This window comes from Heloderma suspectum, chromosome 2 (assembly GCF_057233095.1).
Source record: "Heloderma suspectum isolate Gila_16-S chromosome 2, 16-S_ref, whole genome shotgun sequence".
Classification (NCBI taxonomy): domain Eukaryota; kingdom Metazoa; phylum Chordata; class Lepidosauria; order Squamata; family Helodermatidae; genus Heloderma; species Heloderma suspectum.
The window spans coordinates 159,459,725-159,473,200 of NC_139459.1; the positions used below are offsets into that span (position 1 = coordinate 159,459,725).

Here is a 13,476-nt window from a genome sequence, read left to right on the forward strand (position 1 = left end):
GCTCAGTCCTGGGCCCAGTGCTCTTCCACATTTTTATTAATGACTTGGAGGAGGAGGTGCAGGGAATGCTGATCAAATTTGCAGATGACACAAAATTGGGCGGGATAGCTAATACTTTGGAAGGCAGAAACAAAATTCAAAGTGATCTGGATAGACTGGAGCGCTGGGCAGAAAACAACAGAATGACATTTAATAGGGATAAATGCCAAGTTCTGCACCTAGGAAAAAGGAACCAAATGCACAGTTACAAGATGGGGGATACGTGGCTCAACCACACTACAAGCGAGAAGGATCTTGGAATTGTTGTCGATCACAAGCTGAATATGAGCCAACAGTGTGATGTGGCTGCCAAAAAGGCAAATGCTGTTTTGGGCTGCATTAATAGAAGCATAGCTTCCAAATCCCAGGAAGTACTAGTTCCCTTCTACTCAGCACTGGTAAGGCCTCATCTGGAGTACTATGTCCAGTTTGGGGCACCACACTTTAAGAAGGATGCAGACAAATTGGAGAGGGTTCAGAGGAGGGCAACAAAGATGATCAGGGGACTGGAAACAAAGCCCTATGAAGAGAGACTGAAAGAACTGGGCATGTTTAGCCTTGAGAAGAGAAGACTGAGGGGAGATATGATATCACTCTTCAAGTACTTGAAAAGTTGTCACAGAGAAGAAGGCCAGGATCTCTTCTTGATCATGCCAGAGTGCAGGACACGGAATAATGGGCTCAAGTTACAGGAAGCCAGATTCCAGCTGAACATCAGGAAAAACTTCCTGACTGTAAGAGCAATACGACAATGGAACCAGTTACCTGGGGAGGTGGTGGGCTCTCCCACACTGGAGGCCTTCAAGACGAGGCTGACAGCCATTTGTCAGGGATGCTCTGACTTGGATTCCTGCATTGAGCAGGGGGTTGGACTCGATGGCCTTGTAGGCCCCTTCCAACCCTAATATTCTATGATTCTATGATTCTATGAAATCACAAAACGTTCCAGCAATGCCTGTCAGTTTGGTGGACACATCCAAGATCTTGTTCTCCAGTGGCTTAACAGCCAAAGATCCTTGCAGCATTGCTTTAACTGTGTCTCCCCCATAAGATGCAGCAGCGTCTTTTGAAAGTTTAGCATGCACAGGTGCCATGTAGGTGCTCTCTTCCCCTTCTAGTGTTTTGGCATTCACATTCATTGCATCCCCTACAGCTCCAAAATAGGATTTGTGATCTCTTTCATGTGATAGAAATGTACCCTGCCCACAAAGAAAACTGGAGCAGCAGGGAGTGTTTGGTCATGAAGCCGGTGGGTTGGATGCCCTGCCAAGCCAAGAACACCTGTGCTCCCCTTTTCCCTCCTGAGTGCTTGTGAGGGCTGACTTGGCATTTGGGACACAATGCCCACAGAGATCCCTGGTGTGCACAGCACTGCTGTTGGCTGCTTGTGCCAATATGCCCCTTTTTGCTGTGTGCCATTTCATCAGCTGTTACTGCTCCCTTTTTGTTACCTCTTCCATGTTCTATATACTTACGGTACCTGCTGACTGTGTATCAGAGTAACTGAGCTGGGTTTCCATTCCTCCAGCTTTTAACCTGCTGGTGATACAATGAGCACCTGGCCAAGTGGAATCCTAGCCTCCTATTCTAATCAATATGTCCTGCTTATAGTGGTGCTGGGACAAAGTTCCAGGGAACCAGACAGGGTCGAGTCCAAAGCAAGGTCAGTACGCAGTCAAACACAAGAAGATCCAGAGAAGAGCTGGGTAGCAGGGAAATACAAGGCAGGAGTCAGGGAACTGAAAGATTGTCCCAGCATCTAGTGAAGGCTTTTAATCCTAAGCCTGCAGAATGTCCTGCTACCTGTGGGGAATTTTAAATTTTATTTAATTTTTTCAACATGAAGGACTGACCTCCAGCTGCCTGCCATCTTCATTTACCAGAATGTCGCTGGGCCCAACATAGAGGCTGAGACCAAAGCTTCCTTTTGAAATGCCTCTGACTGCCTGGAAAAAAGGAAGGATAAAAATGGAGGCTTGTGGATGACAGTAGAGCAACCAGGGGAAGGCCAGATGAAGTGGTAGGAGAAAGTGGTGAGGGCAGGGCTGGGGGAGCTGTAGAGAGCAACGGGTGGAGTTAGGGAAGCCTATGGAGCATGTGGAGTGAGAAAGTGTGTGCCTGCCTGCCTGCCGGGAATGATCTTGAATGAGAGAGATAATTAAATTAAAAGGAGTAGTTTTATGCTTTGGGGCTCAGATCCCACCTCTGCCATGTACTCAGGTTCTTGGGCATGTTACTTGTCTTTTAGCCTCACCCATTTGTCTTTGTGTAAAATGGGTGTTTTTTGACTGGCTGCACCCACAATGACATCCATTTTGTGAATGGGCACCCCATGGCAGCAATTTTGTAATAGCATCCATGACACTGTCTCAAAAATTCAGTTGTGCCCACCAGCCCAAAAAGGTAAGAGACCCCATAGCATGTCTCTCTTATATGGTTACACATTATTTCCTATAATCATAGTCCTGTTGAACATATTGCAAAACCGTTATTTACTTACTTTCCACTCCAATAGATGGTGTCTCAGTTCCAAAATTCTTTCTGATCTTGAAACACTGAGCTGGCAGTGTTATCCTAGCCTTCCTGAAGAGCCAGTTGAGAAGCCCTCTGCTAGCCAATTCCAGGATCACTCTCTTGTCTTTAATGAAGACAACCGTAAACTCCTCATGGATTTATAGGCCCCACAGTCTGAAGAGGTCACTAAATTATTTGCCCTGCTCTATTATGTAACAAGCAGAAGCAGACTATTTGTCTGCTGAGATTGGGAAGAAACTCAATATGGAGGTAAAAGTTTCCTTTGCTTGGATTAACATTTTATATGTGTAGAGTGTGACACACAATACCCTGAAAGGGAATCTAGTATCACCTCAACGTTTGTCACCTGCCTCTGGTTGCTTGCAATTCTGAGCAGGCAGTAGCCTGCTCAGTGATAACAAGAAAAGATAGGTCTTGGCTTTGTGTTCCTCTGAGGAGGTCAGTCATGGCATCTGTCACTTACCAGCTCAGGGCACAGCCAGAATGGTGTGTCTGCTTCATGGAGGAAGGAGGTGTGGAACAGGAGGCCAGGTCATCTGATCCATAATGGATTTATTCTTCTAAAATGTACTCTTACAGCATGTCAATGAACAGCTTGACTGAGGTAAGGAAAGAACAGAGCTCTTTGTCTACCCAGTGGGAACAAAGGCCTGCCTGTGAGCATGTGGGCAACAGTGACCCAGCAGAGATCAGCTGGCCTGGTTTCCAATTATACAAGGCATAGTTACCACCAGGGAAAAGCATTTAAGGATTCCAAAGGTTTATGAGATCGTGGCTGAGGGAGGGTCACTGAAGGGCTGGATTCATCTGCCAAATATGCTTTCCTTTCTTATCACTAGGAATGCAGAGCAACAGAGAAGGCTGTATCAGATATATTGAATGCCAATACATACTGTACTTTTTGAGACATGCAAAACAGAATGTGATTTCAAATAACAAAATACATGCTGTCAGTGGTGAGTGGCACACATACATTTAAATGTTCAAGTTCCCCTGCAATATGTAGACTTCCCTATTAAGCACATCCTGAAAATTCCTGTACCATTTTTAGGTTTGTTTTTTGTTTTTGTTTTTTATGTTTCTAGTTCTTAAACAGCTGCAAAGATAGGCTTGAAAGTAGGACAAATGTTTTTTGAAAGCTGAAAGAGGGGCTCATTAGGACGTCCAGTGGCCTTTAGAGTCCTTCATAATTAATTCCTTGATCCCTTCCGAAAAGAGCAGAAATAGAATTTGTTATCCAAAATAAGCAGCTATGTGCAAATCTATTTAATTTGCATAATTATACAGGGGCTCCTTCACACTGAGCTTTTATTTCGTTATTAACAGAAGTTTGAGGGCCCTTACATGATGCCGTGATCATTCAAGGCATCTCCTGCACTAAATGCCCTTTGTTCCATTTTTAAATAAATCGCAGATCATGCACTATCAAATTACCCTGTTGTGTTCTGCTTCAGTTTCCTCTGTGAAGAGAGTAAAAGCGGCAAAAGGAGCGAGATCAATGAAAAATAATGGAAGACTCAGATACAAGGAGGGGGAAGGGGAGGGAGAAAAGGAAGCACGTGAAAAAGGGAGTTGTTGCGATCCCGCATTTAAAATGGAAGCATTTTAAGCTCTGTTTTAAATGCAGGATTTTGGGCTGGTGTAGAGATGCCCCAGGCCAGAATCCAGCGTTTCTTGGTGCAGAATTTTGATTTAGATGGTTTAAAAAGCATCATCACTTACCTCAGCATCCGTTCCAGGGGACTAGAAAGTAATTGATGTAGCATCAGTCTATGTACAATGGGCAAACCAAATTAAATGCCAGTAGTAGCAAACTGGCTAAATCTTGCAGCCCCATCCTATGCATGGTCACTCCAAAGTACATCCCAATTGTGTTCGAAGTCAGTGTACAGAGAATTGTGGCCTTATATTAAGTCATGTAGAATTATTACCAAGGGTGCAATCCTATGCATGTTTAGACAGAAGAAAGTCCTACAACTCCCAGAATTCCCCAGCCAGCTGGACTTTCTTCTTTCTAAACATGCATAGGATTTTGCCCTAAATGTTTCAAAAAGTGTATTCCTAAACTTGTGAAGTTGTACCTCACCAAGAATAAGGATGAAAAGGTATGATAAATATTTTTGGACAACAAATGATAAGTGAGACTACCTAAAATAATATCCTGAGAGGTAGCTGTGTTAGTCTGTTGCAGCAAAAACATCAAAGGGTCTTTTGGCACCTTAAAGACTAGTGAATTTATTATGGCATAAACTTTCATGGACTACAGCCCACTTCATCAGATGCATAAAGCGTTATCATGGCCTGGTTTGGAGGGGAGCAGGATTTGTAAACAGTGAGGTCCAGAGAGAACTGAAATGTCAAAAGTACAGTGATAATTACCTTATTTACAGTGGCCATTCACAAAACAGTTGTTGAATGATGACACAGACACCCTTGCATTGGTGAGCTGATTACACAAGTAGTGTGATAATAATTTTAAAAACCTTTGTCCCTATTTAAGCCACAGGAGATAGTCACCCTCTTGATGAATTGTAGCTCAGCTGTTTTGTGTAAAAATGTCTTTGAAGTTCATTTGTTCAAGAATGGCCACCTTACAGTCTGTGGCAGGCTAAGTGTTTCCCCACATCAGGAAGTCATATACCTGCTATTTTCTACTGTGATATATGCCATCATTTGACAGCAACGCACACTACATGGGACACACAGGCCAGTCTCTATGCAGAAAAATAAATGGACACCAATCTGATATCAGAAATGACAGTATTCAAAAACCAGTACAGGAACACTTCAACCTTTCAAGACACTCTGTTACTGAGGTGCACCTAAGCAAACAGGTGCATTGACTACTTTAAGACTTTTCAGCTCCCATGTTGAAGGTTTTCAAAGCTTGGCAAAATGGTGGCTTGTGTACATGATGTCCTATTTTCTGTGAGGACGGATCACCACAGAGAAAGTAAAATGGCTGGCCACAGGGAGAGCAGTTGTGCAGAACTGACTTGAGAGGCCATATCTGTGAAAGAAAAATTCTGTTTTTCTAGAGGGCCATCTCAAAATCTGTGAAGAGCTCAAGGCAGCTTAGAAATTCAACCCTACAGGGCTAATTCAAAATCTCTGATGCCACAACACAGGCCAGATTCCAAGAAGGGAGAGTTCTGTATACTGTAAGGCAATTACTGCTGAGTCCAAAAGGACAAAAAAAGTTCCTATTTAACCTTAAATAGGTAGCACTTGCTTGCTGGGTGCCCCTCACCTTCACTGCTGCCTGACGTGTCCGTCTGTGATCAGGAGAAGGTTAACGGGGAAGCAGGTGTTAGCTGCCAAGGGCCTGAATTTGAGCTATGGATTGCTAGTTGCTGATCCTCTTTGTATTACATGTATGCTGCCGTGGAATATGGTTTGGAAGCTTCAGCTGGTACAGAATGGAGGAGCCCACCTCCTTGTGGAGATGAGTTGCCAGGAGCATTATTTTTTAGGCATAGTGGAAGGGCTGTTCTTGTATAAAGCCCCAAACCACTTGAACCCTGAATAACTTTACTGTCTCCCCACTTGAGTCTACTGCATTGTCTTAAATACTAAAGCACTGCAGGTGGAGGAGCACTTTTAAACTACATTTCTCATGCATATACAGTTATAATTTATAATCAGTTCTTTGTATCATTATACAGAATAAAATCAAATAATTCTATTATTTTCTTTTACATTCATACATGTTCATATCCTATCACATGGTTTACTTAATTGTTAGGGTATCTATGGTTAACATATGCAGTCTATATTAATTCCAGTATTGAATAAGTGTTTTCCAATGTCTCTGAAATATCTCCGTTGCCCAAATTTAGCACTGGGAGAAATTCTTAATCAACTGTTGCAGATTAGGGTGAGGGATTTATCAAAGAGGAGGATGTCCAGGTAGACCCTGCCTCTCTGAAGTTAAGCAGTCAACAGTCACTGCTCTGTTTCAGCATGTAAGTGAGGAAGGTGAATCTCAGGCCAATGAGCCAACTTGAGCTCTCCCATGCATCTCCATGCCTAGCCCTCCGTTTTTTGTCCGTCCATGTCTTCATAGGCCCTGTCGGTGAAGAAAGTGGGATTTTATCAAAGAAGGTGGCAGGGTTTCACTAGGATTTTCAGGAACTCCCTTGGCTCAAGCAGCACCTCCTGCCCAGAAGGAAGGCTAAATAGGAGGGGCACGCACCAACCACAAGATTGCCAAACTGGGGTCCAAACCAATTTGAAAAACAGCCCAGTTTGGCTCAGACCAGTTGGGGGGTGCCTACTTACTCTTGTGTTCCAGATCTCGATTTGGAAATCCAGATCTTCATGCCTCCTGTTGACTATCATTGGAAATCAACGAAAGAGCTATAACTTTTCTGATTTGGATGAAATTTGCAGGTGTAGTTGTCCCTTAGGAGAGGATTACATCTGCCATGCTTCAAACAGGTGCAAGTTTGTGCTACACATCATTAAATTTTGACTGTTAGTTGAAAAGAGAATCCAAAGCACATCCCTAGTAGGCAATCCTATGACTCATACTCTCAATGCTTGTAAGCCTCCGAACTCAAGAGGCTTATAAGCATCCAGTGCAGAGCACGAGAAGATTATCATTGCCTGCCTGTTCCTCCTGCTCTGCATTTTCACTAGACAGGCTTTTCTGCCAGTCTAGCTGAGGTGCATCAAAGGGGGAGGAAAGGAGGCTGGAGGGGCCTCAAGATAGCATGTATCCCAGCCTCTCTAGTTTCCTCCCCACCCACTGGAATGCCCCTTTTGCCCCCTCTCTGAGGTCAAGTTCCTGACCTCGCAGAGGCAGCTGGGGTGGTTCTTTCCACGCTGACTGCAAGGGGGTAATGGAGCATGGATTTCTGGATCTCTAATATGCTGTTATTTGGAGGGCCCTAGAACTTGATACATGGCCAATATTACTTATTTCCAAAATTCCTGTAGTCTTACACACAAAATGGCACCGAAACAGGCTATGCTGTGCCACAGAGCCTTCCTGTGGAGTCCTCCAATGGAAGACACCTCAGTAGCTTGCTGACTGTGGTCCACTTGAGTTGCCATTCACCTAGCTAAAGCTCCCTCTACATAAGATTCCTGCAACCTGCTCCTCCGTGGGCACACACCAAAGGATTATTATATTATATTAAAAAGCCCTTCTCCGTGAGCCCCTGCCAAAGGAAGTGAGGCGGGTGGCTACTAGGAGGAGGGCTTTTTCTGTTGTGGCACCCCGGCTCTGGAATGAGCTCCCTAGTGAGGTTCGCCTGGCGCCTACATTGTACTCCTTTCGGCGCCAGGTGAAGACCTTTTTATTTTCCCAGGCATTTTAGCTTTCTAAATTTTTATCTTTGCTGTTTTAAATCTGTATTTTAAACTCCTGTACTGCTGCTAGGTTTTATTGTGGTTGTATTGTTATATTGTGGTTTTAATGTTCTGTATATTTTAAATTGTTTTATTGTGTGTTGTTTGGTTTTAGTTTTTGTGAACCGCCCAGAGAGCTTCGGCTATTGGGCGGTATAGAAATGAAATAAATAAATAAATAAATAAATAAATAAATAAAGTGTCAGTTTTACTCATGTCACCCCCTCCCCGCCACTATGAACAAGACACACACAAAATCCTCTTGATGTTCCACCTTTATTTGTAAAAGTCCAGATATAAAATCTTATCGTTTCTTTAAAAAAAGCCAAAGAGGCACATTAAAAACTACTCCATCTTCTACCCCCACCAGTGACTATGCTGGACACTCCCCTTCCTCTCCACTCCATGGTTCTTCTAGCTCTTTCCACTGTTTCCATCTTACAAGGATTTGATCTTCCTGCATCCAGAAGCTCACACAGTGGAGAGGCTCAAGAGTGCAACCAAATCTGGTCCAGCAGTTCTTTAGTAGTAGGTTTCCTTTTCCACCCAGCCTACATGGGGAGTGGGGAGAGAAGATATATATTAAGTTGGTTTTCCTATTTCTCAATTCAGATGCAAGCCCTTGATATCAGAAGCAAAGGGTTCAAGTAACTGCGCTGCAAATGATGGAGAACATATCAACATTCATGAGTTACACAAGCACAGACTATGCACAATTTATTCCTCCATCTTATGCCTCCTATTTATCAACTATTACGACTAAGATCCAGGCCACAGACCTTGAGGGCTCTTTGCCATCTTAGCAGCAGAGCCCACAGCAACCCCTCCAAGCGCTAGAAGCTAACAGCAGCCACAGCTCTGCCCTACTCACTACATTCACAGTTATGTTAGATTACACATGTGCCTCATGGAATGGAGCCCTGGACAGTAGGGAGGCTGCTAGACCACCACAACATCCAAGAACGTTTTGAACAGAAGGCTCTTACCTCCTGGGCTGCGTCTGAGGATGAGTTTTCTTACTTCATCATACACAAAGATGAGGAGAGAATAGGGGAAGGCACAGAACCACCATGTTGGCCTGCAAAGGAAGAAATCCAATTGTAATACGTAGTTGCATAGCATAATTGCTGTTTAGTAAGAGCCCAGTGTCCTCAAAAGCAAGCACTAACAAGTTTAGGATAAGCCCAGATCCCTACTTTGAAATGAAGCTCAAGGAATTAAGAGTGGTAGAGATTATGCAAAGACCAGCCATAGCAGCAGAGGGAAAGTTGAGAGAATGGTTTCAGGATAGCCAAAAGGGCAATTGGATTTAATACTTACTTGAGAGGATACATCCTCAAGGCAACATCCATTCCAGGGCAGTAAGACAGGAAGGCAGCCAGGGCAGTCTCTTCAAAGAGACCAAATATTAGGATCTTGTTCCTGTGGAAGTAGAAACGAAAGTCAACCCCAGGAGGAAACCACCTTCCTTCTCAACCCTGAATCCTGGGTGGAAGTTACCACAACCTTCTGGGACCTTAAGCATTTCCCCCAAATGCTGTTGGCAACATGGCCCCATTTCACATGAAACCTAATACATATTGCCTCTAGCATCTGAAACACCCAACCATTTCCAGCTGTTTGGTTCCATCCTGGGAGGATCAAAGGCCATTTAGGAAGGGAATGACAACTTGCTACTCACTTCATTCCTTGCTGGAAGACAGAATTCCTTCTGGTCTTACAGATAACCAAGTCCGCCCACTGCACCACTACAATGCTGACGAAGAAGGATGTGTGACAAGTGAATTCCACAATTTTCCTTTGCTCGTAAGTCTGAGGGTTAAAAAAAAGCAGGCAGGAAGACTTCACGCTTGCATCTTTTTGCCCATGGAACAGAAAACCATCAGGAATGGGGCTAACATGCCTTTTAACAGTTATGTTAGGCCATTAGGAAACTCACCCACTGTTGTCCATAGCTGTCTTCTACATCATTAATCCATCGGTCATCCCATGTCACTCTAATCCCTAACAAGGATGATGGCAAGAAGCCATTTTCTGCAAGGATCACGAAATAGGTGAAGAAGCCTCCCAATGCTTGAATCATTCCTAAACAAAGTGGGAAAAACTTTACTTCACCTTGAGCAGATGCTAGAAGACATTTTATGAATAATACACACACATTCACACTCATTCAAGAGACTTCTTTTGTGTTTTAGCCAATCTCAAAAAGGTAAGAGGCTGAAGACATGTCTGTCCCAACTCACCGGCTGTCTACTGACTAAAGCTGAAGCAAGCTTTGTAGTAAGCTTTCTCTGTGATGGTTTATTGCACAAAAGCACATCAGGGGCACAATACCAGCTACTCCCATTCTCTGCCGAGGCTTTGCTGTGCCCCTCCAGCATTGTAGCCACGATGCACGAGCCTACACACCTTCTGAATTCCAGCCAAGCCTGCTTTCCTCCTCCTCCTCTGCTCTAGGAGATGCATTTGCAGAGAAATGAACTGCTCCTCAATTAGCACTCCTCAACTGTATAAGTGGAGATTACCAGGCAGCTGGAAGCACTATAGTTCTATTAAGCAACTGCAAAGTAATTGACGCAAGCAGCAGCACATAAGATGGCCACTCCAGGTCCCAGCTACTAGAGACCAACCCCGCCTGAGCCACTTGCCCTTTAGCCTCCTTAATCCCTTGCCTATCCACTCCCTCCCCATGAACAGCTCACATGCCTCTCTTTCCCTAGGCCCTGCATGGGAGTACCCGACATTCCAGCAACCTTTACCTCTTTCTGCTTGGCCCCTCATTCCCTTAACTATGCCCTCCTGTGTCCCCTTTCCTTTAGGCCTTTGCTTCCACCACTCTTCTCAGGTCCCAGCATCTCACTGCTCTTTCACACATTGCAGGAAATGGCACAAAGAAATGCAAGGTACAGTCCACATCCCAAGCTCTACATTCTAATATGCCAAGGGGATTTCACACACTTTTCTTATATAGAACATGCATCTCATCTAGGAAATCACATCTGAAAAGATGCTTCATTCATGCTTTTTCTTTTGCTGCTTTCTTTAAAAATACCAAGACCTTGGGCCAATGCTACTCTGCCCCTCCCTCAACCGCCTTTCTTCAGCCATTTTGCACTGGGCTCTGCGTCCCTCAAGCTCCACTTGCTCCTTCTACTTGCAGACTTCAGGCCTGAAACCACTGACATTTGGAACATGGTTCTTCAAAATAACGATGTTTTGCAGATAGCACTGACAACAACACTGGGAGCTCTGATTCCACAGTATGCAGGCTGTGATCAGTCAGCCTCAGAATCACTGGGAAAAGGGCAACGTATCGTGCTACTGTCTCTGAAGTTCAGCACAACAGGAATCCCCCCACTCCAAAGCGAGGAGGAGAGTACGCCCTGTACCTCTAGCTGTGCTGAGCTCTGGAAGTGCGTCCAAAATGCCATGTGAAGACCCCTCACTTCCTCTGGATGAGGAGGAACAAGGTTGGTGATGAGCAAACATTTGGGCTGGACCCCACACATGGAAACAAAGGAAGCTGCCTTATACCAACTAAGACCTCTGATCTACCTAGACCATGATTCTCTACACTGACTGACAGGAGCTTTCCATATTTCAGGCAGAAGTCTCTCTCAGCCCTATTTGAAAATGCCAGGGATTGAACCTGAGAACTTCTGAATCAAGGGTGGAGAACCCCTCCCCTCCCTGTGCACTGCCACCCCCATGGAAATTGCAAGGCAATTAGGCTTAGGAATTTTTTTCTAAACCTACTTGCTGAATGGAGGGCTGTGGGGGAAGGAAAGAGGAGGAGGAGGTTTAAATAACTGTGTGAATGGGGAGTGCATGGATGTATTTGAACTGGGGGGGGGGAGAAATCTGTGAATAGATAGAACAGTGCGTTCATGCTCATTTTTCACTTTTGCCCCACCCCAGCAAACTTTTCCTCGAAGGAACATAGCCCCCGACTTCAAAAAGGATGCCCACCCCTGTTCTACAGGCAAATTTCCCCACCTGCTCATAGCCCTGCACCTACACCCACATCTGTTCACCAAAGGGAGATGTGTGCGCTTACCAATCTGACCATAAGCCATGCTGATCAGCCTTTCATTTACCAGTTTGTCTGTCTTGGGGTTTCTGGGCTGTCTCTTCATAATGTCACTTTCTGCTTGCTCATATGCCAGAGAGATGGCAGGAACCTTTAAAGTGGGTGAGAGATGTTGTAGGATTAGATACCACTTCATGGGTTGCGTTTCTTGCATTAACCTATAGCGTCTACACTCACAGTCCCCTCAACAAAAGAGCAACATCTGGTTTCCACAGCAAGCATTTTAGAACACTTGAACATACATGCCTCAGGCTATGGAAGGGTGGGTGTGGGGGATATTTAGGCATGGTAGAAATAAAGCCTGCTAGATTGTTTTACTAACCATGTCAGTGCCCAAATCAATGCATAAGATGGTAACTGTCCCCAGTGGTAGGGGGATGTTGGCGATTATGAAGATGAGGAAAGGTGTAATCTCAGGGATGTTACTGGTCAAGGTGTAAGCAATTGATTTCTTCAGGTTATCAAAAATCAGGCGACCTAAGAGAAAAGAGAACTATTTTTAAAGAAAGCAACCAAGTTTGCTGTGACAGGAGTGTAGACTACCAGGTACCCAAGGCCAACCTTCACTTCCTAAGTTCCATACAGAACAGCTTTTAGTTCACACTGATGTGGAAAGTTTAGGAAAATGATCACTACAGTAGAGCAGACATTAACTAAAGCAGATGGAAATTCAAATAATTTAGATTTGGGGAACAAGCTATAGTTTGATGGCTTTACAGTAGACAACATTGATTTCCAAGGACTAAACAAGGAGTTTTTCTATGCACACAGATGTGTGTGCATATGTGCGCGCACACACACGCAGAAAGTTCTTGGACACCTAGGATTTACCATGGCTGGTGAGGAAGGAAATAGAAGTGTTCTGTTTGTGAACACCAAAGTTGCCATAATGAGTCAGGAACTCACCCTCTTCAACCCCAGTAACAATAGAGGCAAAGTTGTCATCCAGCAGTATCATGTCAGCTGCCTGTTTGGAGACATCTGACCCAGCAATACCCATAGCAACACCAATGTCTGCCTTCTTCAAAGCAGGAGAATCATTCACACCATCACCTGTGACAGCTACAATAGCACCCTGAAAGGAAAGAGGAAGAAAAAGGAGCTTCGGTTTATGCAAGTTATCTCAAGCAGCTGAAAATAACTCCTCTCTTTCCCGACAGGTTCACTCCCACCATTTGCATTAAAGCATCCATTGGCTTTAAGTCTGCCCCAGTACCTGGACAGCAGCTACAAACTTCAAAATGTGCTCGTGCCCTCCATTACTCTCCATAGAAGAGGGACCAAAGTTCAGTGTTAGAGCACACCATTTGCATTCAGGTTGCAGCTCCAGCTAAAATGATCTCATGTATCAGGGTGGGAAAGCGCTTCTGGCTGGCAAGATGCTGATGATCAGAGTAGACAGTACTGGGCTACATAGCATAAGACTTGACAAGTATAGAAGCATAGAAATAACTACA

General features: G+C 44.4%; 1 protein-coding gene across 1 annotated transcript in view; it reads right to left on the reverse strand.

Moving 5' to 3' along the window:
* Nucleotides 1-8,191: 8,191 nt before the first annotated feature.
* ATP1A1 (ATPase Na+/K+ transporting subunit alpha 1) overlaps nucleotides 8,192-13,476 on the reverse strand; it is a 31,881-nt gene continuing 26,596 nt past the window's right edge. The window contains exons 16-23 of the mRNA XM_084835405.1: nucleotides 12,926-13,094; nucleotides 12,342-12,496; nucleotides 11,987-12,110; nucleotides 9,869-10,014; nucleotides 9,611-9,741; nucleotides 9,250-9,351; nucleotides 8,916-9,007; nucleotides 8,192-8,480 (exon numbers count right to left, since the gene is read on the reverse strand). Coding sequence (XP_084691531.1) covers nucleotides 8,452-8,480; nucleotides 8,916-9,007; nucleotides 9,250-9,351; nucleotides 9,611-9,741; nucleotides 9,869-10,014; nucleotides 11,987-12,110; nucleotides 12,342-12,496; nucleotides 12,926-13,094 — 948 coding nt within the window. The 3' untranslated portion in view covers nucleotides 8,192-8,451. The remainder of the gene's footprint in view (nucleotides 8,481-8,915; nucleotides 9,008-9,249; nucleotides 9,352-9,610; nucleotides 9,742-9,868; nucleotides 10,015-11,986; nucleotides 12,111-12,341; nucleotides 12,497-12,925; nucleotides 13,095-13,476) is intronic.